The sequence below is a fragment of the Caretta caretta genome, chromosome 17, assembly GCF_965140235.1.
Source record: "Caretta caretta isolate rCarCar2 chromosome 17, rCarCar1.hap1, whole genome shotgun sequence".
NCBI lineage: Eukaryota > Metazoa > Chordata > Testudines > Cheloniidae > Caretta > Caretta caretta.
Genome location: NC_134222.1, coordinates 9519546 through 9546888, shown reverse-complemented (window position 1 = coordinate 9546888; position 27343 = coordinate 9519546). Strand labels below are relative to the sequence as shown.

Here is a 27343-nt window from a genome sequence, read left to right as displayed (position 1 = left end):
CCGAGTGCTACAGTAATATGAATATTTTCTAATACTGTATACATTTAATTAATTTATTTTTGGGCATCACTTCTAAGAATTGACTCGATGTCTTCTTCCTATAGGTTTTGTTAACTGAGACCAACACACAATTTGTAGAGCAGACTATTGCTATAATGAAAAACCTGCTTGATAATCATACTGAAGGGAGCTCAGAACATCTGGGACAAGCTAGTATAGAGACCATGATGCTAAATCTAGTCAGGTAAGAAATCTTGACTGTTTCCCCTCTGCAGAGTAAGTTTTTAGATAATCACGCAGTGTCTCCACCCCCCTTCATGCTCTGCTTGGGTGCAATAGGAAGCTGGTTAATGTTCTGATTCTCAGCCCCCAGACACTGGCAGAAGTTAAAGCTATAGGGGAGCAGCTCTGATTTTTGCCATGATGTAAGGTCCTCCAGTAGACAGTCAAACTATCAGCTCTGCCATTCCCCGTCTCCTCCCTTTTTCTCACTTCCTATCTCCAAAACATTAATGACACGTCTCCCTCTCACTTCATCTGTGGGGTAAGTGGGGACCTGTGTAGGATGGTACAGAGCCATCTCAGTCAGCTTCCCCAGCACAGAGGAAATTCTTCACTCGCTATCTCAAGCTGCTTTAAAAGCCACTGGTCACAGATTGGAAAATCTCACTCAAGGTCTGCAATGACTGGTTATACAAGTGTAATTTTAGACAACCAGAAGAAATTCCTCAAATGTGTCATCCCCCCCCCGAATGCTTTGAAGTTAATTTATTTAGTGTTTTACTTACTCTGACCTTCACAGATACGTACGTGTGCTCGGAAATTTGGTACATGCAATTCAAATAAAAACTAAACTCTGTCAGCTAGTGGAGGTAATGATGGAGAGGCGAGATGACCTTTCATTTTGCCAAGAGATGAAATTTAGGTGAGTACTAAATTAAACAGTAATGCCAATAACGATAATTCATAATAATAATTATAGTGGTTCTATTTGGGGTAGTGTGTTCTTGTGGAGTATAGTGGGCAGGTGGGTGTGGGGGTGACACTTTCTTACTAACATGCAAAACATTTTCTTGTTTCTTTGTATTTAATTTAGGCCTCAATCCTGCATCAGGGTTTGCTACCATGGACCTCTACGCCTGTGCAGAGTCCTCTTGAAGTCTGACAGTAGGGACTCTACATGGGTGCAGGGTTCTATTGGAAGTCAGTGCAGGATCAGAGCCTTAATCAGTACCCTACAGTTACTAAACCGAGTTAATCGTTAAGGTTTGCAGTTTAAATGTGTTTGTAAAATATAAAGTTAATAATTAAAAATACCACCTTGAGCACCACCAACTTCAGACAGTGTATTTTCAGTTTTCTGTACTGTAGTATTTCTTATAGGAACAAAATGGTGGAATATCTGACAGACTGGGTTATGGGCACATCCAACCAAGCAACAGATGAAGATGTAAAATGCCTGACAAGGTAAGAGAGAGGTTGACAGAACACTCTTTCTGAGGCTGTCTCGACACTGCATGCTCGGGGGTGTGATTCCCAGCTCGCATAAGCTGGCATGGTAGCTGCTGCCGGCCACGCTACCGCAGCTGCGCTACTCTTTTCAGCATGCTAATTCAGAAAGAGATACGAGCTAGGCATCGCACTTCTAGAGGGCCTCAGGGCTTGTGTATGTGACCATTTAGTTCATGGCGAAGCTGGGGTGTGAACCTGCCCCTCACAAGCCTTCCATGGACTCACTGTGTGGACACTGCTGACATATTAACAATTAGTTAATGGGCTTTCATCTAGCCCTCTTTCAAGTGGTGGTAGATGAGAGCACATCAACGAACTGCTACCGCGAATCAGCAGGGTCCATGCAGACTAGTGCAGAGTAGAGTCACACTGGGGCTAGATTCACAATCAATTTAGGTGCCTAAGAAAATCACTTGCATTCAGAACCTGAGTGTCAGCATCTAGGCTCTCTTTTCTGTGAATAGGGAGAGAGAGGTGCCTGAGAACGGGATTCACAAAAAACAATACGGGAGGCAGCTCCTTGCCCAAGGAGCTAATTGGAGATGCCAGCCACAGGGGTGTGTACAAAGCTCCACCCCTCTTCCTGGGAGAGGTGCTTTGCGAATCCGAATGCAGCCAGATTCTGGGAGTTAGACACCTAATGTGGAAGTTATGCACCTAAATCCTTTTGCAGATCCAGCCATAAACATTTTTGTAGAGAAACCCTCATCTGCTAAAGGTGATATGTAAAATGATAAAATGTTTAAACTTCTTTTGACTACTTTAGTATAAAGGCAATACATGTTCGAGGCTTCCTTTGAAAAGAAAACTTCATTGTATTGTTCAAGGGTTTTTGCTTATCAAGACCCAAGTTCAGGTTCTGTTTCTCTTGTTACTTGGTGACTGTACACCTTGAAACAGAACATAGGCTGCATGTCTTACAACCTAAAGGAAAATGCAGAGCTCTGAACTTCAGTTTTGGCAAGTAAGAGGAATTAACTTAACAGTTTGTTTAAACTATATAACTGTCATTTTTAAGATTAAACCTACATTTTTTTAAACAAATGGTTGAAGATTTAAAAAAAAAAAAATTCAGTTCACCTTTAACATTATGAATGAGTGTCATTTCATTTGGACTTGCCATGAACTGTGACCAAAGCTAATGTCATTCTGAGAACTGCAGAAAGAGTGATCATGCTTATAATATGATCCATAAGTATCTTATAAATTAGACCTAGATTTTTAGTAGGCATAGTAAGGTTTTTAGACTAAGACTCTGGCCCTGTTTAATTTAACTCTTTCATTTTTGATTCAGAGATCTAGACCAAGCAAGTATGGAAGCAGTGGTCTCTCTTCTTGCTGGGCTTCCACTACAGCCTGAAGAAGGAGATGGTGTTGAACTGATGGAAGCCAAATCCCAATTATTTCTTAAGTAAATAGTCATTTTCAAACAATTTCAATTCTACTATAATTTAAGGCAGATACATTATTTTATGTTTATTATGAAGCAAATTCTTCTTAATCTTGCAAGGGTTAATTTTATTCAGGGAGTTGCCTCAGTATATCCTCTGAATTTACGACTCTCCCTCCTAGGTTTAAGCAAACACTTCAGTTTGTAAAAGTAAAAATATTTGGAAAGCAGTCATTAAATGTAACTTTGTTTTCTCCAAGCATGTGTATATGCTTATTTCACAGAATTATCTTGTTTCAATTTTAATTTTATGAATGGAAGAATATGCAATCTTTTAGAAAAGCAATCTCATGAAATTCAGTTGCCGGGTCTGAGGAATTCTCCATGCAGGCTTTGTGATACTGCCTTCCCACTCTCACCATACATTCTTTAGAAGCTGTAGATGATAATAATAATAATAATCACAGTAAAACACAAAAGAAAACAAAAAGAAAAATACCCAGAGCAAGTCTAACTTATATTTCTGGGACGTGTACAACAGAGCATTCTATTTTATATCCTAGACCATTCTGCTCGAAGACTGACTTTTTTTTTAAACAAAGTCTCACTTATCCATATGTACAAATGTTGTTTTTGTTTTAGATATTTCACTCTATTTATGAACCTTCTAAATGACTGTAGTGAAGTTGAAGATGAAAATGCACAAACAGGTGGCAGGAAACGTGGAATGTCTCGAAGACTGGCTTCGTTGCGACACTGCACTGTTCTTGCGATGTCAAACTTACTCAATGCTAATGTGGACAGTGGCCTTATGCACTCAATAGGTAAAGTAGTTAGAATCAACTGTTTATGATTCACATACGAAGGCTTGAGCCTTAATTAAGAAGTACATGACTTTGTGACTCAAGTCTTTATTTTGTTACTATCTTGTTAGGCTTAGGTTATCATAAAGATCTCCAGACAAGAGCTACATTTATGGAAGTCCTCACCAAAATTCTACAGCAGGGTACAGAGTTTGATACGCTAGCAGAAACTGTACTAGCAGATCGGTTTGAGAGATTGGTGGAATTGGTCACTATGATGGGTGACCAAGGAGAGCTACCTATTGCTATGGCATTGGCCAATGTGGTGCCTTGTTCGCAGTGGGTAAGTTGATTCACACATCCAGTTACATGACATTTGTTAACCCCAAGTGCATTTTGTTTCGTAAGGTGTAACCTGCTTAACTCCTTCAAAAAGTCTTACATAAGACTTGGAATTAAATTTACTGCTCTTCCAATTTAACGATAATGTTGAAACAAAAGTTGACTAAAGAAACGAAGAGTTGAGGCTACCCTGTTAGGGCCTGTGTTGTAATACATGACCTTTTTCTCAGAGGGTTCTACAACTGTGATTGGGTCTATTTTGCTGAGAGCTTTAGTCTAAACTAAGATATTGTGGTATATTTTAAAATTATAGTTGAAATGGTAATTGTTAGCCTGTTATGGTAAAATAGTTTTTTCTTGTCCTTTTAATGTTGCTCGGTGTGGGGACTGTTGGGTATATGTACTGTAATACCAGAGTAGGCCTGTGTTTTGGTAACCTAATGTGCTTTTTCCCTGGTCTGTCTGTCTGGTCTGTTTATACAGTGGGTGAATCAATTAGACTTCCACCTTGGTTCATCATAGGCTCACAAGTGAGATGGTTTTAGGAACATATTAAAGAACCTACCAGAATAACATGATCTGGTGGGGTACTCGAGGAGAGATTTAGAAATAAAATTAGAAGTGGGGGAGTGGGACGAGCACACTTTAAGGTTTACTTGTAAGACTTAATGGGACAATTTGCCTCTCAAGTATTCTAGCTTGTGCTAAATATTTTCTTCCAGTTAGTAGTTTGTCCTGTTTTGAAATATTTGACCACATTAAAATTTGTGTAGCACAGGCTGAAACATTCTAGACCATGTTTCAGCCTGTGCTATACAAATTTTAATGTGGTCAAATATTTCAAAACAGGACAAACTACTAACTGGAAGAAAATATTTAGCGCAAGCTAGAATACTTGAGAGGCAAATTGTCACTGACATCTTTTTCTAGCACAATTTACATTAGACATGTTTGGGGAGGTTTTCACAATCCAGCCTCTTTACTGCTCTGACACACTAACCTCTTTATTTCTGTTCCTTAAGGATGAACTAGCTCGTGTCCTGGTCACCCTCTTTGACTCCCGGCACTTGCTCTACCAGCTGCTTTGGAACATGTTTTCTAAGGAAGTGGAACTGGCAGATTCCATGCAGACTCTGTTCAGGGGAAATAGCTTGGCCAGTAAAATAATGACTTTCTGTTTTAAGGTAAGTTATATGAGCTTTGGTTCCTGTTTATAAAACTCTTTTGAAGAGTGACAGACTAACAGGAAAAAATATATTAACTCAGAAATGTGAAACTGCAGTTGGATTACATTAAACTCTGAGTACTTGAAATAGATAATTGAAAATAAGATAGTTCTGATGACTGGAGAGTGCAAGCTATAATTTGATGGCTGTATTTGTCTACACAGTCACAGACAATTCTTGAAAGTTCATCAAGATGCCATGCAGTTCTTTTTTTTATAAAGACTTACGGTGTCTAATCCTTGGAGACCTTCCATGCCGAGGCCTGATTTGGGATGGGGTGGTGGGGCAAAACTTTTTTGGCGACTTCATGACACACCCTCTTTAGTTCATACTTTAATCTGGAGGCCGCCTTGAAAGTTTCCAGGGAGCCCAGTGTTCATTCTGCAGGGTTCATCTGTTTCAGAGCTACCAGGGTGGAAGTTGAATACCGTAATGGAAAAGTTTGCATAATAGAAGTATTTATAGCAGACTTAGTAGACACATTCAAGTCAATGTTCGTTAAATGCAGGTAGAATATAATTGTTTCCTATTTGATGCAAGTGTTGGACTAGCTAATGCTCTTCTTATCCATCTTCTAATATTTTAGAATCTGTTAGGCAGTCACTGCAGTCTTCAGTCCTAGTCAGAATATTAAAATGTATTTTAAGTTGGTTTAGTTGAAGTCTGCCCAGGCAATCAGATGGGTGATTCTAGAATGCAGATCTAGCTTACTGAAGAATTGGAAGGCTGCGCCCAGGAGGCTAGTTTCCGATGAAGTGAGCTGTAGCTGACGAAAGCTTATGCTCAAATAAATTTGTTCGTCTCTAAGGTGCCACAAGTACTCCTTTTCTTTTTGCAGAAGGTGTCTTTCTCTCTGTCCTCACAGAGATGGGAAACAAAGTCTGGCCTTTCTTCAAATAAACTGAATTCCAGTTTAAGGCCTTGTTAGGAACTAGGTAAACTGAGATGGGGGCATTGAATTGATGTAGGCTAAGCAGGAGTCCCATCTGTTTTTAAAGAGGCTTACAACATTTGATAACTTCTGCTTTAATTAGTTATTTAGGAGGAATCGTTTATGAAAGTAATTGTAGAACTCAGTTATAACTTTGCATTCCAGAAATGATCCTATGAAGTACAAATATTAACTTTATATGATTCTGTCCTATGCCCTAATCTGATCAATTTAAGACCTGTTTATCAAGTCAAAGATGATGCGAAAAAGTTATTTTAACTGGTAGCTGTTTTATCAGCCATCTTATTTAAAAAGCTGTGGAACAGTCTCTGTCCTTAACTTGTTCAAGAAATATTTCCTCCTTCTGTGCATTCAATTCATAAGAAAATAAGCATTTGGTACCCAAATTGCGTAGATACTTCTACGAATAAAGCAGTGATGATGAACTTGGTATCTTTTTGGGTAGGTAGGAGTATGCAGTCTTTAAAAAAACCTGTTATAAATGAGAGAGGTAGTGACTTGTATTCACGTGTTTTTCTTATTGTACTATTTTGAAAGTTTACTTGCTTTAATTTGATATACTTCAAAAGTTTAATATAGTACTTAATAGCATTTGTGCATAAACTTCTCAGACAGGAAAGTGATAATTCTAAGTACTTTTCACATTTCTTAAGCATATGTTTGCTTGTGTGTGTAGCATTCTGGCTATGAGAACTATATAATCTCAGAGAATATATTTTAAGATTCATTGCTTGTACAAACATAATCAGATGTAGGACAAAATAGAATTAGTGTATAAAGCTTGACATACTCAGTATTTGAAAATATTCTTGTGCTTTGAGTTATGTTGGCCTGGCCACACATTCTGATGTATTTTCTCCATAGGTATATGGTGCTACATATCTGCAGAAGCTCCTGGAACCTTTATTGAGGACTGTGATCACATCCTCTGAATGGCAACATGTCAGCTTTGAGGTGGATCCTACAAGGTTTGAAATGTGAAAAAAATTATCATAATCATTATTTATAAGCCTGTTTCCTATCCACACTAATTTGACAGAATTGATTTTTTTTCTTTGAGTGCTTGCTCATGTCGACTCCATTCTAGGTGTGTGCGTGCCCCCGTGCGTAGTCGTCAGAGATTTTTGCCCTAGTGGTATCCGTAGGGTCGGCTCTGGCACCCCCTTGAGTGCCGCGCACATGCGTCGGTATATCGGGCACTGCCAGCCCTACGCCCACTCGGTTTCTTCTTACCGCCCATGGTGGTTAGTCGGAGTGCCTTCCCTTGCACAGCAAGGGCTAGCGGTTTCATCTCTTCTACTTTGAGCCTTAGGGCCTTGTAAATAGTTTGTTTATAGAAGTTAGTGTTAAGTAATTGTTAAATGTAGCTAGAAGTTAGTCCCATCGAGGATTTAGCCCCAGACAGGGCATGCCCTGGTCCTTTGGGGTTTAAGCCCTGCTCAGACTGCAACAGGCCTATGCCTGTTAGTGACCCCCACAGCAGTTGCCTCAAGTGCTTAGGGGAATCACGTGTGAAGGACAGGAGTTGTATCTGTAACCATTTTCGACCCAGGACTCAGACGGAGCACAACATCCATTTGAGGGCTCCCCTCATGGAAGCTGCCCTCCAACCAGCTTCCGAGCCATCCCAGCTGGACTTCACTGCTAATACCTCTGTCTCAGTGCGTAGCATGCCCCCGGCACTGCTCTCTGTCGCCGTGCCCAGGAAGAAGACCAAGAAACAAGGCTCTCTGGCACCAGGGAAGAAAGGCCATCGGGCAAAGGAGCCAGTTCGGGCCGCCCGCCCACATTGGAGCCACATGGATGTGTCTCCCCAGTCAGGGCCCTTAGTCCCCCAAAGGATCCACTGCCAACTCCAAGGAGCAGTTGGGGACGCAGACTTGTGGCGGGATCGGTGCCTTCCCAGGCTCTCCTGGAGCAGAGAGATCAGAGGCCTCTACCAGCGCTGCTGGCACCGCATGCGCCCCAGGGAGCGGCAAAGGCTCCCTACAAGTGCAGGCTAGTTGCCAAGACCCCCCAGAGGCAGGTGAGCACCGCCTGTCTCCTGAACCGAGGCAATACTCTCCGACTCCATGCCACAGATCTACGGCTTCGCAGTCCAGGCCTTCAGGGGCTCACCCTAAATCACCGGCACCGCGTTCGCAGACTCTGCCCTCTTAACGCAGGTCGCCTGGGGGAGTTACTGGTCTCTGTATTACCAGCACTGTTCACCCTCCCGCTGGTCATCTTCTCGGCGTAGGTCCCCATCACCCGCTCTGCGGGAGTGATCTCCATTGCGGTACCGGTCCCCCCAGCACCGGTACCATTCGAAGCGCTGGTTTCCAGTGGCGACGGTCAGATGACAGACGCAGGCATTGATGGCTCCACCGTGGTCACCGCAAGAGGATTCCTCTGGCACGGAAGGGTAGGTTAGCCCCTTGCCGAGGCATCACCAGCTCAATTGGTCACTGGATGCTGCGTCGAGTTCTACGGTGCCACCTTGGCAGCATGGCCATTGGCCAATGCCATACCTGAATATGGAACATACGAATCTGGCCTGATATATGTGACTCTTGCCCATAGCTCTGCAGATCATTTGCTCTAAGCCAGTAAACCAGTTGCTCAGCTACGAAAGTTTTTCTTTTTATATGGCCTACTTTGTCCTGATTACTCCCATATCTCCTCAGAATATATACTAAATGGTTAGATTATTTTGTAGTTGCTTTTTTTTCTAACTCTGTTCTGCAAGTCTCTCCCTTTTTTTTATTTTACGCCAGCTAAAATAGCTTTCCCAAAAAATAAGCTTCCTTTTCTGTGCTTTTATCCATGTCTTTGACTTTGGGAAGTGATAAATGGCCACATTTATAAATACCCCTTCTACCTGCATGAAATATACCTATCTATGGCTACCTCAGTAACTGCTTGAACTTTCAATAAAACCATGACCCTGACAAAACCTGTTACGTATGCGGATCTTAAGGCACAAACAATACCTGTCTTGTTGGAGATGTTCTCAACTTTATTATACCGTTGCTGGACTTCTCGTCCTCCATGGGTATGTGAGACCCTAAACTGTGTTCATGGCGGTTAAGGGTAGTGATGGATGGGAATTCTATTATCATGATTTTTTTTTACAAAGCTGTAAAACGGCTTGATATTTGTGAATTACTTTGTTCAACTCATTCTGCCTCTTAGGTTAAATCTATTGTGCAGATGTCTCTATTGGTAGGTCGTTAGCATTTCAACAAGGTTGCTAGTAATGTTACACTGAAACATGGCTGCTATCGAACATATAAGAGCAACTTGTATGTTTTTTGAATGGTAACATTTTGAAAGATTGTTATATGTATGGGTCTGTTGCAGATTGGAGCATACAGAAAGTCTTGAAGCCAACCAACGGAGTCTCCTGCAGATGACCGAGAAATTCTTCCATGCAATCATTAATTCCTCTTCTGAGTTTCCACCCCAGCTTCGCAGCGTGTGCCATTGTCTGTACCAGGTATGCCCACAGTTAGGGTTTAAATCTTTAAACCCTAAGTTTTGTTGTAGAGATAGCAAAGGTCAGAATTTCTGGTTTAAAACTGTTATTTCATGACATGGGCCAATAATAAAGTGCTATGACCATTTCTTTCTTAAAACTGTTTTATAGGATTTATATAATTAATCCTCCAAGCTGAAATTCAGCATACATAATCTTAGCCTAGGGAATGAACTGTGTTTACGGGGCTGGCCTGCCACTTTGAATTCACACCTGAGCACCCTGAGCTAATAAGGGTGAGGTCATCTTGTCTTGCTCTAATACCTCTACTAGGAGACTGAAGGCACAGCATTGGTTAGCTGCGGAGGTAAGAGGGCAGCTGTTATTGCCAGAAGTGTACAGTGTGGAGCCTTTGAGGGTGAGGGCAACAAAGAGGGAAAATCTGGCAAGTGTGGAGGAAGATTAAACAAGTGTTTTGAATTTAATAGCAATATGCGCATTTACTTTCTGTACCTGGAGTGACTTCCCCTGTATAAAATCCATTCAACTAATAGATGGTTTGCTCTACATAATAGTATAATTATCCATCCATCGATCTTTAAAAAGATCATAGGTATGTGTTAGCTGCATAAATACAAGAGCTATTAAAAAGCCTGCTTGGTCCCGGAATTTAAATAGTTGTCTTCAGTCCTCTACTTTAAGTACAGCAAGTGCACAAACTGTTATCTTTGAAGTAAAACGTAACTGTTTTTCTGTTTCAGTAAAAAACGTATAAAAACTATTATCCATGTTAGTTCTGCAGAACTATTATTCATCAGATACGAATGAACAGAACTATTATTCATCAGATACGAATGAACAGAACTAACGGTTTAAAATGTTCTTCAGCTCACTTTATTGTGAAGCTGGTTAAAATGGAAAATATCATACAAGCTTCACAGATTGAGGGTTTCTTCCTATAACTCTATTTTATACAAATTTTCTATTGATTTTAGTAGAAGCTCTTATTTGACTCCTGTCATTTTAAAATAACTTCTAAATTCCAAGTTGATGTTGCATCAGTAAGTTTAAATTTAGATTGTCTCAATCGGCATATATCCTGAAATGTTAATGGCAATATGTTAGTAGAGAGTTGTCTTAGGACTTACTCTTGAAGCTAGTAAAACATGCGGACTCAGGAAGTGTTGTGTCTGTGAGCATAGAGAGAGCCAAGCCAATGCAACATTCAGTCTTTATTCCTTTGTCCCACATGTACTGTGCTCTCTCATCGAGCACTTTCTGAAAGATTTCTCTAAGCTCTTATACTTAATCATATAAAAGCATTCTCTATTATGAAGCTATATATTGTAAAAGGAGAGAAAGTTTTAAGTTCCATCTATTGGCAGGTAGGACACTGGTAACCTTAAAATGGGGGTGGTGCAGCATATGTTCTGCACCTAAGAACAGCCATACAGGGTCAGACCAAAGGTCCATCTTGCCCAGTATCCGGTCTTCCAACAGTGGCCAATGCCATGTGCCCCAGAGGGAATGAACAGTAATTATCAAGTGATCCATCGCCTGTTGCTCATTCCCAGCTTCTGGCAGTCCGAGGCTAGGACACCATCCCTGCCCATCCTGGCTAATAGCCATTGATGGACCTATCCTCCATGAATTTATCTAGTTGTTTTTTTGAACGCTGTTACAGTCTTGACCTTCACAACATCCTCTGGCAAAGAGTTCCACAGGTTGACTGTGCATAGTGTGAAGAAATACTTCCTTTTGTTTGTTTTAAAGGTGCTACCTATTAATTTCATTTGGTGACCCTGAGTGGTACCACATCTTGGATCTGAGTGGTATCCAAGTTTAATTTTAAAGGTGGGATGCAAAAAATCCAGGTGCAAGTAAGGAATAAGATGATGCAAAAACAGAGACCCCATCTGCAATTACTTTTGTGTTGAAGCCAATACAGCAAAGAATCAATCCTGTTTGGCAGCATGCATTTCAGTATGGAAAAGAGAAAAAGATACTTTTCCATAGCAGATAATCCTGTCTTAAGTTATGGGTGAACACACTTTCCTGAGCTATTTGTGTGTTATAAAAGAATTACCCATACCGGGGTAGACCAGAACTACTGCATCGCTGTTTTCTACCCACTGACTATTCCTTCTATAAATGTAACTTTTTTGGCTTTTAAGATGAGTACTCTACAAACAATGCATTGTTTTTGGTGCTGATTGAAAATATAGGACTCTTCTTGAATTCCTGAAGATTATTAGATATCCAAAGCAAATTGAGCAGAGATTATTTTATTTTTTTAACTTTTTAATCACGGGTCTTCAAGTACAAAATGCCAAATAAGGGGAATAAAGAGAAATACATTGATTTCACAGTCAAGTCATTGAAAGATACCTCTAATCAACTCTCTTTTATGTGGGTCTAGATCTACAAAAATAGCTTGTGCCTGTGATATAAAATAGTCTGATCGTTCATTTTCTCTCCATCTAGGGGTGGTTTTAGGAAGTTGCATCCAGTGGGCTTGAGGGGATGACAGGCAGGTTTCCTTTCAAGATGAAACAAATACTGCTTCATGGATGATGTGCGGGGGTGTTTTTAACATTATCGACTGACAACTTTAGATAAAACCTTGAGTATTGCTTCAGTTACTCGATGTTATTTCCTCTGGTCTAGGTTCTGTCTCTTTGTCTGAGCTAGTTTCTTATATGCTATTACTTAGCAAAATTTGTTGAGATAGAAATAGGTTTGAAAATATTCTAACAGTTACATTTGTTTGTGTACAGAAGTTTTTTAGTTCAATTCCATGGCTACTGGAACATATACATTGAGATATTGCCAAAGAAAATCCTACAGAGGACTACTAAGATACATTTTTACTTCTCACCTTTTGAAGCATTTATGTACCAACTAGGTTGCTCTTGGAACCAAGTGTCTCATTGGACTTTGCCAAAAAGTACAAATAAGAGTAATTGGAAAAATGAGATTAATTGGAAAAATACAATACTAAAATAAACTAGTCTTCATCTGGCAGTTGAGGAGTACTTGAGGTCTTTGAACAGTCTGCTATCTTCAGCCTGCTGTAAATAAGGCTTGATTTTGAATTTGTTGTGAATAGCCTTTTATTTGCATTTCTTTCCCCATTGTCTCCTACTTTCTCCTCTTTACGCCACATTTGGTTTATCAAAACATTCATTAGCTTATTCCCCTACATTCAAGTACTAGAGAAATTTGAAGATGGTGGCCAAGACTAAAGAAATGAGAATTATGTCTGAATTGTCATTCTTTATTTTGCATTATATAACTCTACTTTTAGAACGCTATGGTTCATATATAACATACAGCCCCCATATATAATAATTTTGGCTGGGAAAGAGTAAAACAGTTCTTTTAAGCAACCTCATAAAAATCCCTAAGGGAATCTGCCATCTCCCAGCATGAAGTGTATTCAGTCTTGCAAATGGGACTAATTTTGCAGTATTTTGGGGGGGCTTATAAATGGATGTGAAGGAAATACTAATCAGAGTTGATTCTGAAAATGAATTGCTTTCAGTTAATGCAACAATCTCATTAAAACAGATTTAATTTGGATAGTCAGGACCACACTGAACAGCACTTCGGGTAGTGCGAATAGAATTCATGATAAGAGGTATTTCCTCGTGTAAATCACCAACACGTAACTAATAGTTAAGCCTCTGGTTATTGCAATGGTTAGTACACATGCTCACTCATTTTCAGGTAACTTATTCCATATGTTGTGCAAGATAGGAAGTCAAGAACAAACTCAGTCAACATACCATTACCAAAAAGCACTGTTTGGTTTGTATAAAGAGACCTGTGTTTTTTCTTAACATGAGGATGGGATTCTGATTTGCTACAGAAATTTATTCCCTAACACACAGTGTGTGTGGCAGTATCTATTTCTGAGATTTCTTTTGATTAAATAGAATAGAAATTTCAGCTGATCTTGTCACAACTTTTTTGTTGTGAATTGCCGTTATACCAGATTCAGCAGTGTGAAACTAGTTTTATTAGTAGGTGGATTTTGTGCTGAACTGATCATACATGTTAGAACAGTGGTTCTCAACCTATTTACCATTGTGGGCCACGTATGGAGCTCTGTTTTGTGGGCTACATCCACATGAGATATGTATACTACCTGTATGGCCCTGAGGATGTCACATGGGCCGCAGCTGTGTGCTGGTTGGATAGCAAGTGGCCCATGGGTTGAACCACTGTGCTAGAAGGTAAATATGAAGCAGATTGGAGATGAAAACTTTTCTGTAAATTTCCACCATTTTTATTTTGTAGGCTGTTACACAGACTTTATGGTATCTGCCAGAGCCCTGCACGGAACTAGTGTAGAGCCCTGCAGTGGGACTGGGATCCTACAGGACCTACCGCCATAATAGCGGGAAGGAGTGGGAGTCTGTATTGTGGGGTGGGATGGGATCCTGCAGATCCTGCAGGACCAGCTGCTATAATAGGTGGGAATGGGTATTGTGGGGCAGGCTGGGAGCGGTATTAAAAATAATCCCGTGCAGGGCTCTAGTATCTACCCGAATTCTGACTTGTGGGTGGGGCTTTTTGTTTTTTAAAAGAGTGTCTTGTAAGCTTCCTTGTAACAAAATGCCAAATTTTAGTGTGGCCCCTGTTTCCTCCTTAATGCTATTTTATTGTAATCTGTATTGATGGTTACTGCTGCTTTATTCAAAATAGTTATTTTCGGCTAATGTGGAGGACATGGCTTTTATCCTCACGGGTGAAGTTGACCTCTGTGCAGAGGGAACAGCACAGAAGGTCTGCGTTCCACTGTCTGACTTAAATCACAGTGTGAGGTGGTGCACAGGCCTTGGGCTGGCCCTTTTGACCAGGGATGAATTTCAAAAATGAACATAGTCTAGTCAAAGCTCTTGAATTTTAAATCTGTAGCAGTTTCTGCAAAGACCTGCTGGTTTTCTCAGTCTTTATTTACAGAAACTTTGTGCCATATTGTGCACCCATGAAAATAATTTAAACCATGATTGTGATCCAATTACGTTAAGATGAGAAAATTATGAATATAAATCATACATTAAACTAAATTTGAAGGACACACAGAGAAACTTGAGAAGATTTAAATCTAAAAATTATTTTAAAAAATGATGTAGACCTTCTAAAAGTTAAACTTTTGAAATATGCTATTTAAAAAATATTTGGGGGTATGGCAAAACATGTTTTGAAAGCTGAATATAATAATTTATGCCTGATATTGTTTATCATAAGCAAATTTAAGCATTTTAACCTAGCCAGAAATAGTAGAAATGATTGAAACCCAACATTTGCTTGCATGGTATTTAGTGCTTTGTGAATAAGATGTAGTAAAATAAGTATGTGGAATAAAAACTCCATCAAACTTTAGTTTATATATTTCATTTTTTGTTATGTTTGTTACATTTTATTGTGTAATTTTATGTACAAGTCAACATTGTTTTTGTTGCTGTATGTAGTTGGTGCTGTGACTTGTTTGTGCTCATCTCTGTTCTGTAGGCAACTTGCCACTCTCTACTGAATAAAGCTACCGTAAAAGAAAAAAAGGAAAACAAAAAATCAGTAAGTTTGGAGAACTTTTTATTAGCCATTTCTTTCAAAGCAAAACAAAAGTCTTTTGCTGTTTGTTCAGAACATCTTCACCTTAGCCTATTTGACCTTCACTATAAAATCATTCTACTAATTCTGGCACAAAAATAGCTTTCATTTCAATTAACACTGGAATTAAGTTTATATTTTAAATATTCTCTGTGTGCCTATTTGAGTCAACAAAAAGGCATTTTTAACCTTACTGCTTGATGTTCAATATTCTGATCTTCTGTCCTTGCCACCATTTGCAATTATAAATAAACGTTAAAAGAAAATGACTTCTAGACTTTAGGAAAATCCAGGTCTGCTTTATTTCAACATCTTGGTTTGTAGATGTCTTTTCCTGGAAGTGGGAAAACTCAGCTTAACCCAAATAGTGCACTGAAAAGTAGTTTCACTTCATTGTCTTGTGAATTGTTTTTTATTTATTTTCCCTTAAGTTTTGCCTTGTGAGTAACAAATAAAATTTAGCATTTGTACTTATACAAAATGAGCAAATCTCCTAAGGTAAGCCAGTACTGGGTTAAAGAAAATAGATTTTAAATTGACAATTGAGTATTATGCTTTTGCTTTCCTTACAAGAAAATGTGTGTTGATATAGTAATGTAATTGGAAGTTAAGATTTATTGTGTCTTGAGTGATCTCTGCCTACAGTGTGTGAATGCTGTGGAGAATAAGATGCATAAAGGAAAAATGCAAGTTGAGCATTTTGATGATTCTCACCCATTTTTTTTTTTTGCATTAATTGAGCAGAGTGTTAATCATGTTTGTATGCAAAAAGTGCGATCTGCACGGCATTATTCTGGAAAAAGGTAATCAGTGTTTGATGAAATCTTGAGAATTGTGGGTTTGTAAGTGAAGGGGAAAAGTCTTTAATATGTGCTATGTGTTAATGATATGTTTTCCATGGCATTTCAGGTGAACTAGAAGTTACATGACAGTCATTCTGGGTTAAGAACATCTTTAATAGGATTAGATTTTATCCTGAAACTTTTTTAAGGATTTAAATTTAAAAATCTTTTTGAAATAGAGTCTAGGAAGAAAACGGGATTAAATATTCTAAATTTTACTCTTGGAGATTTATTCTTGTAAAAGATGCAGTTTACATTAAACAGTGTCATTTATTTCCTCCTATTTTTGAAAAATAGAACAGTACTCTTTGTACTGAGTCTGTATAGGATTGTCTTTAAACTTTACATTGCAAGGCTAAAGGCACATTTGAAACTTTTCAGAGGAAAAGGAAGAGGAAAGGCTGACCTTTCTTAATTTTATCTGATGGAGAATTATTCTGGTCCTAACATTTTTTTCTTTTCTTTTTTTCTTTTAAACTACTACAACATTGCCATTGAGAAATTATTGTTAAAAATCTGTTCTTTTTGATCCATGAAAAAATGCTTTCTCCTGCTGGCTCTTGAGCAGTATTTATCTAATCTAAATTATTCGGAGCCACACTGATAGATTTTCAATGATGTATGCATTGCTACACTGCTAATAAATAATTTTCAATGATGTATGCATTGCTACACTACTAATAAATACTTGATGTCTGAAGCAAAGTATTTATAGGAACATGAATTACTGAGATTTGAGACTATTAAAATTTAAGCTGTTTAAAATATTGTAAAATTTCATACTTTAAGACTTTTTGGTCAATAGTGGTTAATAGAAATCAAATTTTGTTGCTGTTTACTGATAAAGTAGTCTGGTTTTGATCGAAGTTTAAACTTTAGTACAGAACTCGTGATGTTTTAATGGATTGTAGTACTAAAAAAACTCTGACTTACTGACTTTTTTGAAAGCACTGCCTTTGAAAACAATATTCATTTATTTTGACATAGTGTACATTTATTCTATCCTTGTTCTTGGTGGGGGTTCTTCAAGTTTTAAGGTTCTTGGTACTTGTGATATTTGTAAAAGTAGTTGTAGTTCGATAACTAAAAGCTATTTTAAACAGGGTAAGTAGTCTGTTTAAATATAAATTAAAATGGGAACTATTACTCAAATATTTAAAATAAACTATAATCTGTTAAGTTTTCATGCGTTATTCATCACGCTTCTTCATCAGCAAAATTTACATGTTGAAGAATTCTAGGTTCTTTTACCCTTTGAAAATGAATTCTGAGGCCTGGAGAGCATGTACACCTGTTACTTGTAATGATGCAGGTTCACTACCACCCCTGGGAATCCTAAACCTTGATACCCACCTTTCTCATTCATTAGACACTTCTATTGACATTTAAAGTTCTTATAGGCAGAGGTGTCCCTGAGCTATTGCTTGCTTTTTCATCATTAGCTGTTTAAAATATTCCCTGGTGAGCTTATTGAACTTCATGGTGTTCTCAGAGATCTCTATCAGCCTTCTTCTACAAGCAAATGAGAACACACACACACTGATCCTGTTCAATCTGTGCTGTCAATTACCTTTTGAAGGTACTTTTTCCACACTAACAACTCGTTTGTGCTTTCTCCCCACTCCATTTCTTCAATATACTTAAGACTAAGCATCAATAACATTTCATGGATGAAAGGTAATGAGACCTCTGAACTACCCCGAAGGGATTTTCTGCAGTGTCTTCTGCTGTTTCAGAAACCAAGAACAAGTAAACTAAAGGACTAAAGAACATAATACTACAAAAACTCATAGCAAAATTTAGGCTGTGGGGTCACACCATGGTTGTTTCAGCTGCATTCATGACAGCTTAAGTCCTCATGAATCCTGGAGACCTACATACACAGTGACATGATACCTTTATTTGTATTAAAATAACATTATTGCTGCATTTCTCTTTTGACTTCCCTTCTAAACAATAAGCTGTAGAACAATATATACTGTCTACAGGCTATTTGGAAAAAACACATGCTCTTGGGTCCATCGCATTCCCTGTTTGCTTCTTGGGACCTTAACTAGAACTTGATAAAGGAGCCATCCTAAATATATAGTCATGAATATTTATTTGTAATTTATCCTTGACAGCATTGATTTTTGCAATGAATTTATTCTAGTAGCCTGCCAGTAATTTACGTGTAATCCGTAGTTATCAGTACAATTTCTTCATGGATTGTCTATCCTCAGTTTCATTCATTTTAAAATAGAGAAGGTAGATCAAGCTGGGGAACTTTAGGACTGTATTAAAAGCCCTGTGAACAGCAAAAAACCATACTGGTATATGTGATGACCAGATGAGTAAATCAGCCTGTTTTAATATCTAGCCTCCTGCAGTTTTATGGAAAGGTGCTTTAAAGAACTAGTGTCAGGTTTGAAGGGCATGAACTTTCATATCTACAGAAGTAGCTTTTACCATATTCCCAACAAGAGATTTTTCTAAAATTCCATAGTATAACTCTTACTGATGTTCTTCAGATGGCATTTCAGAAGTCTACGTAGTACATGTACTCCATTTAACAGTCTAGAAGGTTCTCCTCAGACCTCTGCATTTCTCAGAAACCTCATTCCAAAGATTTTTCAGATGAACTAACTTCCAGTCAGTTTAGCACTCTAAGCGGTAACAAGTTTTTGTTTTCAGCCCCTGAGTTCATAAGCCTTTTATTAAAATACAAAGATTCTTTAGGTAATAACTGAGAAGACTTAGTTTTTCTTTCCATATATTTCATTCTGTTGATTCTACAAAATATTCCAACTATTTTGGATTGGGTCCCCAAAAGTAGTACCTAAATCTATAGTTTTTCAGCAAATTCTGTCCCCATCTTTATATGATTTTGCTGGGCACTGAAGTGAATAAGAGGGAAGGGTATATGTGTGCAAGTTAAGAATAATGTTGAATAGCAGAATTCCTCTTTACCAATATAACTGATCTGTTCTTGATCGTATCATTTCATTTGGCAAAACTGTTGAAATGGTGAGTTATTTCTCCTCTTCAAGTTTTCTTTCAGGTTCCAATGAAGTCTTTCCTCCAAGGTTAAAAGTACCCAAGAATCATTATAATGTAAATTTTAATGGTGAAGGGGCTTCTGTGAGTAATCTTAAAAATCTGACAAATTAGAAACACACTTCCCATGTTTTTGACTGGGACATAATATATATTTGAATATGTTGGAATAATTGTCCACATTATTACTTTCTTAGTGACTAGTTATTTTTAAACTACTTCTTGGATTTGTACCAATTTGACCCTCTACTAAATAATTTCACCCACATAGGGATGGGTGTATGAAACTTGCAGTAAAATTATGTACGTCTGCTTTAAAAATCCCTCTTCCTCTTGCACTTAATTATCATGAAGGTGTTGTTCTTCCTCTAGGTTATTAAGCCATTATAACTCCGGATTTAAACAATATTCTCAAATCAACATAATCCTACTCAAATTTATCAATCCTGTATAGTCCTGTTTATGGTCTGGAGTGATTGATAAATACTTAAAATGGGACTAGAGCGGAACACTTTTTTCAGCTTTCCTTCCTCTTTAATTCAAACTGTAGCTTTATAATTCTCAACTTTACTTTTTAGGTTGTCAGCCAGCGGTTTCCTCAGAACAGCATTGGAGCAGTTGGAAGTGCCATGTTCCTAAGGTTCATCAATCCTGCAATTGTCTCCCCTTATGAGGCAGGAATTTTAGATAAAAAGCCTCCACCTAGAATTGAAAGGGGCTTGAAGTTAATGTCAAAGGTGAAGGATTGAATTTGCTTGTTTCTGTATTTTTATTTGGACTTACTGTGTTTTCTAGGTGATTTTAATTTGGCTTTAATTCTCTGTTTAAAAAAACTATAAGGAGACTTATCTCAGCTTTAAGTTTACTCTAGCCAGGACTTCAGTGTTTAAATGTATACATTTTCTATTAATTTTACAGCTAATTTGAATTGCAGTTTCTGAACTATGCTTGGGTATATATCATAATTCTAATGTGCAGGCTTTATCTCAGTCTAGTTCTTGAGGGGAAAGATTTGTATAAAAAACAAATATTTTGATGTTTCCCAGTAACCCTGTAAGTTACCCTGAGTATAAAAGAGCCCTATACTGTTTGGCCTCCCAGACCTGCATTGCTGTTTTTTAATTCGGAAAATTCTGTGTCAGAATATTAAGACTTGTTTGCACAGTTGTGCAAAATTCAAGCTTTGGGCTGCAGAGTTCTGACTGAAAATTAATAGCTCAGAAGTGAGGGCACAAGAAATTAAGCAGGACGCACTGCTAACTGCTGTCTAAAAGGTAGTACGACTCAACCTTTTGTTCCTGTTAAGTTTCTGTTCCTCACTTCTGAAAATTATTTTCAAAGCCTCATGAAGGTTTTGAATTTCAGTGGATGTACGTATATCAGAAAACTAGACATGTATGTGCCTTACTGTCATATAAATATTTTAATGTTGAGTACGCCTCCGATGCCTCTAAATATACCTACATAGGAGGTTGTTGAAAAGCCAGTAAGGCTGACTACACCTTTTTAATGACTTTGTAAAAAGCAACTTTGATGAAGTACAAAGGTAATTCCACTGGTAGTTTACCTGAGAAATCTTTGCCACACATCTTAGATAAAAATATAGAAACCAGGCTTTCTCGTGGGCCTGTGGCCTGTAGTCAGCCCAAATATCTTTACTGCAGTTAAACAGCCGCTTAGCTTGAGCCCTGCAAGTCTACGTCAGCTGGCTCAAGCTAGTCATGGGATTTTAAGTGCGGGGTAGACATACCCTTACTGCACAGCAAGTTGGGCTGTTTGAAATAGTAGTACCTCAAAGTGCACTCACTTAGTAAGTGAATTTTGTAGCTGAAAAACTCTCTTCCTGTACACTTGATTCAACTAGTGACCACTAATCAGTGTAGTTATGCAAGTACTGAGAGTTTGGGGGAAGAAAACACCATTCCATGGCTGCAAGAGGAATAAATACCCCCTCATTCTTCAAGCCTACATGAAAGGCAATGGAGTGAGCTTGTTCTGACTTGGCCCCATGCTCCCTGCCCTTTCTGTCCATTCCTGTAAAATTTCCCCCTTCTCACTACTAAAGGGAGCCTTTAAAGGTGCAAACACCCCTTTTCTTCCAGCCAACTGGACAAAGATTTATTTGCATAAAGGCTGCAGTGGGCACAGCCTACTAAATTGAAATTAATTGGGTTGTTCAACAGCCTTTTTGTGTGTGTCCTGTGGATTTTCATAGATAAATAGAAGTGGATGAATCTACCAAAGTGGGAAGAGATGTTTCATTGGCACAGCTGCATTTAGTGTAATGTGTAAAACCTCTGTGTGCCTTTTACAATTCTGTTTTCTATTTTACTGTTTAGATACTTCAAAGTATTGCCAACCATGTCTTGTTTACGAAAGAAGAACATATGCGGCCTTTTAATGACTTTGTAAAAAGCAACTTTGATGCAGCACGAAGGTAATCCCACTGGTAGTTTACTTGAGGAATTTTTACCACACATCTTACGTAAAAATATAGAAAGCAAACAGAAAAATGCTTTCTCATGGCTCTGTGACCTATTGTCAGCCTGCTGGACTGATTTTTCCCTGCTAATCGGAGCAATTGGTTTTCTGTCTCCCTTTAGGTTTTTTCTTGATATTGCATCTGATTGTCCTGCTAGTGACACTGTCAATCACAGTCTCTCCTTCATTAGTGATGGCAACGTACTTGCCTTACACCGTTTACTTTGGAACAATCAGGAGAAGATTGGCCAGTATCTTTCCAGCAACAGGTAAAAGATCTGAATGTGGGAGGGAGTTATCAATGCAATTACAGTTCAAGATGACAAATCAATTAATTCACATCCTGGGGATTGGCATGGGCAGGTTGACTTTCATTCATTAGCTATTACTTAAAAGAACATTGTACTAACCTACTTCTCTTATGAATTATTTTGTCTGAGGAGACCTTCAGTTTGCAATATCCATAACTTTCCATTGCAGTTCTTCATATTACTGTAAGCCACTTCAGTAATCTACTTGTTTGCCTATGTCTCATTCATATTGAGACCTGTGCATGAATTATGCTTTCTACTGTGAACAGATTTCTTATAGTTGTTCACTAAACCTGCAATAAAAAATTTAACATTCTTCACTTGCCTAAAAATACTTGGGATGCGCAACCAGCTTATTCGTGGTAAAGGGAAGTTACTGGACCAAAATCAGGAGGGGGCCTGAGGGCTAAGTAGGATTTGTTGTCTCTTGTAAGTAATGTATTGTTTCTAGGGATCACAAAGCTGTTGGAAGGCGACCTTTCGACAAAATGGCTACTCTTCTTGCCTACCTGGGTCCACCGGAGCACAAGCCTGTGGCGGACACACACTGGTCCAGTCTAAATCTCACCAGTTCCAAATTTGAAGAATTTATGACTAGGTAATGGAGCTACTCAACATTGGAAAAATTGGCTTTTTTAAACTTCAAGCTATCAGTCTTGTAATTTTGATGTAGCATGTACAGTAACTCCTCTCTTAACGTCGTCCCGGTTAACGTTGTTTCGTTGCTGATCAGTTAGAGAACATGTTCATTTAAAGTTGTGCGATGCTCCCTTATAATGTTGTTTGGCAGCCGCCTGCTTTGTCCACTTCTTTCAGAAAAAGCAGCCTGTTTGAGCTAGCTAGTGGGGGCTTGAAACCAGGGTGGACCGGCAGTCCCCCTATCAGCTCCCCTAAATTCCCTGTGTGGCAGTCATTCAGCAGGCTATCAATTGCCGGGCAGTTCAGCTGTCCCTCCCCCCCACTGCTGCTTGCTGCTCCTGCCCTCTGCTTTGGAGCTGCTCCCGGGAGCCTCCTGCTTGCTGTGCAGGAGGTGGGGGGAAGAGAGGTGCTAATGTCAGGGCATCCCCCTCTCCCCGCTCCTGCTCCCCATCTCCACAGAGTGGGAGTGGGACACAACAGGGCTGAAGAGCGAGGGAGCTTGCTGGCAGCAGCTGCTGTCTCATCTTGCTGATCTACTTAAAAAGGCAGTGTACTTAGGGGTCAGCGTATTTAAAGGGGCAGTGCACCTCTCTCTCTCTCTCTCCATTCATGCTGCCTTTTAGAGTTTGAGGCTACATTAACAACGTGTTTCAGAGTAGCAGCCGTGTTAATCTGTATTCGCAAAAAGAAAAGGAGTACTTGTGGCACCTTAGAGACTAACCAATTTATTTGAGCATAAGCTTTCGTGAGCTACAGCTTGAGGGCTCAGCTGAGTGTTAGTTCATCATTTAGCAGTAAGGCATTTCCTGGAAAATATCCCACCCCCTTCCACCCTGTGACTTCACCACCTCAGCCAAGCTTCACAATAGTCTTTTGTCTGGCAAAAAAAATGTCCCTGGAACCTAACCCCACCTATTTACATTAATTCTTATGGGGAAATTGGATTCACTTAACATTTCACTTACAAGTAGCATTTTTCAGGAACATAACTACAGCGTTATGCAAGGAGTTACTGTATATACATAAGTACTTTCATACCTAATGAGGTCTTTTGGAGGGAGAGATGGGGGGGGAGGCAGAACCAAATTTAAAACGTTTAAGTTCTTTTCCACTCAAAAATAGAGAAATAAACTCCATGCGGTGTGATGATTTTTTTTCCCCCAAAAATGTCGGCTCATTGGTAAAATGGAAAACTCTAAGAAAACAGATGTGTTGGTGGTTAAAAATTTGCTTAACAATATTTAATGAAATGTTCAGACAATTTTTAAAGTGCAAATGGGCCGTTTTTCCCCTAGACATCTATGAACAAATGATGTCAATGTAAAAGTAATAATTGTGCTGATTTCTAGGCACCAGGTACATGAAAAAGAGGAGTTCAAGGCATTGAAAACGTTAAATATTTTCTATCAAGCTGGAACATCAAAAGCTGGCAATCCTGTTTTCTACTACATTGCTCGGCGGTAAGAAAACTTCTGTCTTTCCCTTGTCTTATAATAACCACTGTAATACCAAAAGCAGCAAGTGCATATAAGGAAGATATGTGCTTCTCACCAACCAGGAATTTGTGAACATATCTGAGATTTGAGGTGAGACTATACTCTTGTGGCCATCCAATTTCCTAGATCAGAAATTTATCGATATAAATTGTATGGGCACCCATCCCATAGTGTCTGAGTGCCTGTGAAATGTATTTAAAGTTCATTGTGAAAGGGTTACATTTTACTTTTGGAGGTGAAAAATTCAAGGTCAATATTAAATTGGCCCCACAGTGCATATGGATGGTACTAATATTAAGTCATATCAATAACTTCCTTCTGTTCAGAATTTATTGCAGCAGAAAAATTGGGAATTTAAATGCAAAATGAGGTGGCAAAACATGTCATGGAATAAAATTTTGAAAAATACTTAAATCCTATTTTCAATAGTGATTGAGGCAGGTAGGACCTAAGACTCATTGAAAGTCCCTGGGACTTATGCTCCCAGATGCTTAAGTTGTTTTGGAAAATGGAACTTGTGCTTATAAGTCATTTAAGTACTTTTGAAAATGTTATCCATGATCGTTAGTGTTGAGTTGCTTCCTTTCTATAAGGAAAGGATTTAGTATATGGAGTGGTGCATATGATGTATGCAGAAGTCTGATTAAAGAAATGGGGAGAAAATCAGTTTTAGTAGTGAAGAATAGACTACAAGTTTTGCAAAATATTTAATATTAGAACCCAGGACTGTGCATATTTTAACTTTGATCTTTCACCATACTCGAACAATTCACTAAAATAATAATTTTTACTACACTAATGTCGAAAGTTTCAAGAAATATATCTGACACAGGATTATTCTTTTCAGATCACCAAGGCAAGTATTTCACTGTAATCTTTTAATTTTTACATCAGTTTTACTAATATTAGTGAAATGATTGCAGTTTAACAAAGTTATGCGTAACTAAGTGGTATTACTTACTGTTGACAAAAAGGATTACCCTTTAAGCTAAACATCAACAAAAATGCAAACCAAATAAAGTTGCAGTCTAGATCTTGACAAACAAAAAACCATAGTGTGAATGACAAGTGGAACGTATAAGGATTTGAGATATCAGTGTCCCTTGCAGGAGAACAATCGGACTTTTGCAAAGGGAACATGATCTCTTTTTATGGTTATCTGAGTTTATTAGGCCAAAACTTTTGGTTACTCTATTAGAATTGGGCACATGAGGATAGATACGTAGGAAATAGGGTCATATTTGCATAATTTGGCTTTTGAGGGGGATACATATACTTATTTTAATACATAAAATGTAGCTTGGTAAAACAAGTGTAATAAGACTAATTTCCATAGCTTACCAATATTTGTAATACATTTGGAGTATGAGCTTTATTTGACAATCAGCTTGTTACAATTTCTTACAGTGGAAAAAGTCATACAGTTTTTTCTAAATTTTTTTTATATAAAATGCATGGACACTTTGATACTATTTTGAGTAATTTAATAACTTTACGAACGGAAAGTACTGATTCGAACATGGTCATTAATTTAGCAACCATAAGTATAGTACCGCTACTGCTCCACAATATTAAAACTCTCACAATAGTGAAGAACATGTTGAAATGATAGAGGTTAATTGACGTCAGAACGGTGATTCTTAGAGAATTTGGACTCCAGAACTCGATTGTTCAACCAGTGATTAGGAAGTAATGAATACTATTTTTATAACAATTAACCAAGCAGTTACATTCAAATGATGGACACGGTAAAAGATGCAATGGTCATGAGAGTTAAGGCCATAGCTACTGAGCCTCCATGGTGCATTGTGCTTGCTCTATTAGTGACTCTTCGATTATTTGGTTTAATGCTGGTTCCATTCATAGGTTTAGTGTTGGCAGTCATCTTTGCTGCAGAGAAGCTAGGAATCATGGTCGTCACCGTTGTTGTATTTTCTGGGGTGACTAAACGAGCCTCATTTAAAAACATGAGGCATGACTACACAGCACAATTTCAACAGCATCTTCTGTTTGTATTAAACATTTCACATAGTATTTTCACGTTGTCTGGCATTCTCGAGCTTTGCTGATATGAAGTAGATATTTTTAAAGGAAGAGCTGTTCTGTCATGCTAACTATTAGATTATTTTTCAGTTGAATCAGTTAATATCCCTAAGTTACTTCTTTGTTTTATCATTTTTCATCATTCTTAACTGTACACTTTGTAAAATTTTCCTTGCATTAAACATGCAGTGATGCAAAGTAGAATGAAGTATTTTACCAAGAAACCGAATCTATAACACCTGTTGTACAATGACAATATTTTTTGTCTGTTTCCAAGATAAAATTATTGACTCTCAACCTGTAGGTACCAGTGTAAAATTCAACAGGTAGGTAGCTTACTGTTGGTAGATGTTTACTTAATTTTACCACAAGATAATAATCCATACCTTATTCCAATTTCAGTTTCTTATGGTGAAAGTAGATAACAGCTTCTGAAGAACCCATCTGAGCACAGCCTCTACATTTACAACTGGTTTCTGCATTTATATATAAATTCCCAAAGATGTCATCATAAAAGCTAAAAGTGGTTGGCTCCAATATTTGCATTTGAGTTTCTAATTTCCAGAGCAACAAACATAAACCTAACGAAAATTCAACCCAACATCAATGAAGGAAGTAAAATAAACTTTGAGGTTTTTTTCCTCATTCCGGAATACTCTACAGTATTAGAGTTTGTAAATAAACACAACCCTCCCCCAATCACTTCAGGGGAAATGCATGCTACATACTATTAAAACCTCTGTGAAGTACTAAATGGCTGAAAACTTAAAGCTAAATTACTTTCATAGTGAAAAGGCTGCTAGATTTAGGAAGTATTTGAGGGGTAGCTGTGTTAGTCTGTATCCACAAAAAAAGCAAGGAGCCCAGTGGCACCTTAAAAACTAACAGATTTATTTAGGCATAAGCTTTTGTGGGTAAAAAACCCCACTTCTTCAGATGCATGCCCAAATAAATCTGTTAGCCTTTAAGGTGCCACCGGACTCCTCATTGTTTTTGTAGATTTAGGAAGACTTTTTCAGTGCAAGAAATCCATTGGTGTGGCCACTTAAGAAATGAAAATGTGTGACCTGTTACAACTGCATGATTAAGAAGTCACCATTATTTTAATAACACTTTGCACTTATGTTGCATTTCACATTTTAAAATCACTTCACACAGGCCATTTGGTACAACTAGTTAGTTAGAATCTCCACT

The 27343-nt window shown here is 38.2% G+C and overlaps 1 protein-coding gene across 5 annotated transcripts in view; it reads left to right on the top strand.

Moving 5' to 3' along the window:
• NF1 (neurofibromin 1) overlaps positions 1 to 27343 on the top strand; it is a 170139-nt gene that overhangs the window by 53787 nt on the left and 89009 nt on the right. For 2 of the 5 annotated variants that reach the window (XR_012665362.1, XM_075120838.1), the window contains exons 22-36: positions 105 to 244; positions 803 to 925; positions 1372 to 1467; positions 2807 to 2923; positions 3545 to 3726; positions 3837 to 4048; positions 5070 to 5231; positions 7090 to 7193; positions 9568 to 9703; positions 15203 to 15265; positions 19758 to 19916; positions 21519 to 21616; positions 21783 to 21929; positions 22423 to 22569; positions 23960 to 24070. Coding sequence is in view for 4 of the 5 variants with exons in the window: in XM_075120838.1 (XP_074976939.1) it covers positions 105 to 244; positions 803 to 925; positions 1372 to 1467; positions 2807 to 2923; positions 3545 to 3726; positions 3837 to 4048; positions 5070 to 5231; positions 7090 to 7193; positions 9568 to 9703; positions 15203 to 15265; positions 19758 to 19916; positions 21519 to 21616; positions 21783 to 21929; positions 22423 to 22569; positions 23960 to 24070 (1997 nt within the window). In the remaining variant the exon portion in view is untranslated. The remainder of the gene's footprint in view (positions 1 to 104; positions 245 to 802; positions 926 to 1371; positions 1468 to 2806; positions 2924 to 3544; positions 3727 to 3836; positions 4049 to 5069; positions 5232 to 7089; positions 7194 to 9567; positions 9704 to 15202; positions 15266 to 19757; positions 19917 to 21518; positions 21617 to 21782; positions 21930 to 22422; positions 22570 to 23959; positions 24071 to 27343) is intronic. The other 3 variants (XM_048824501.2, XM_048824502.2, XM_075120840.1) reach the window with 3 other exon arrangements.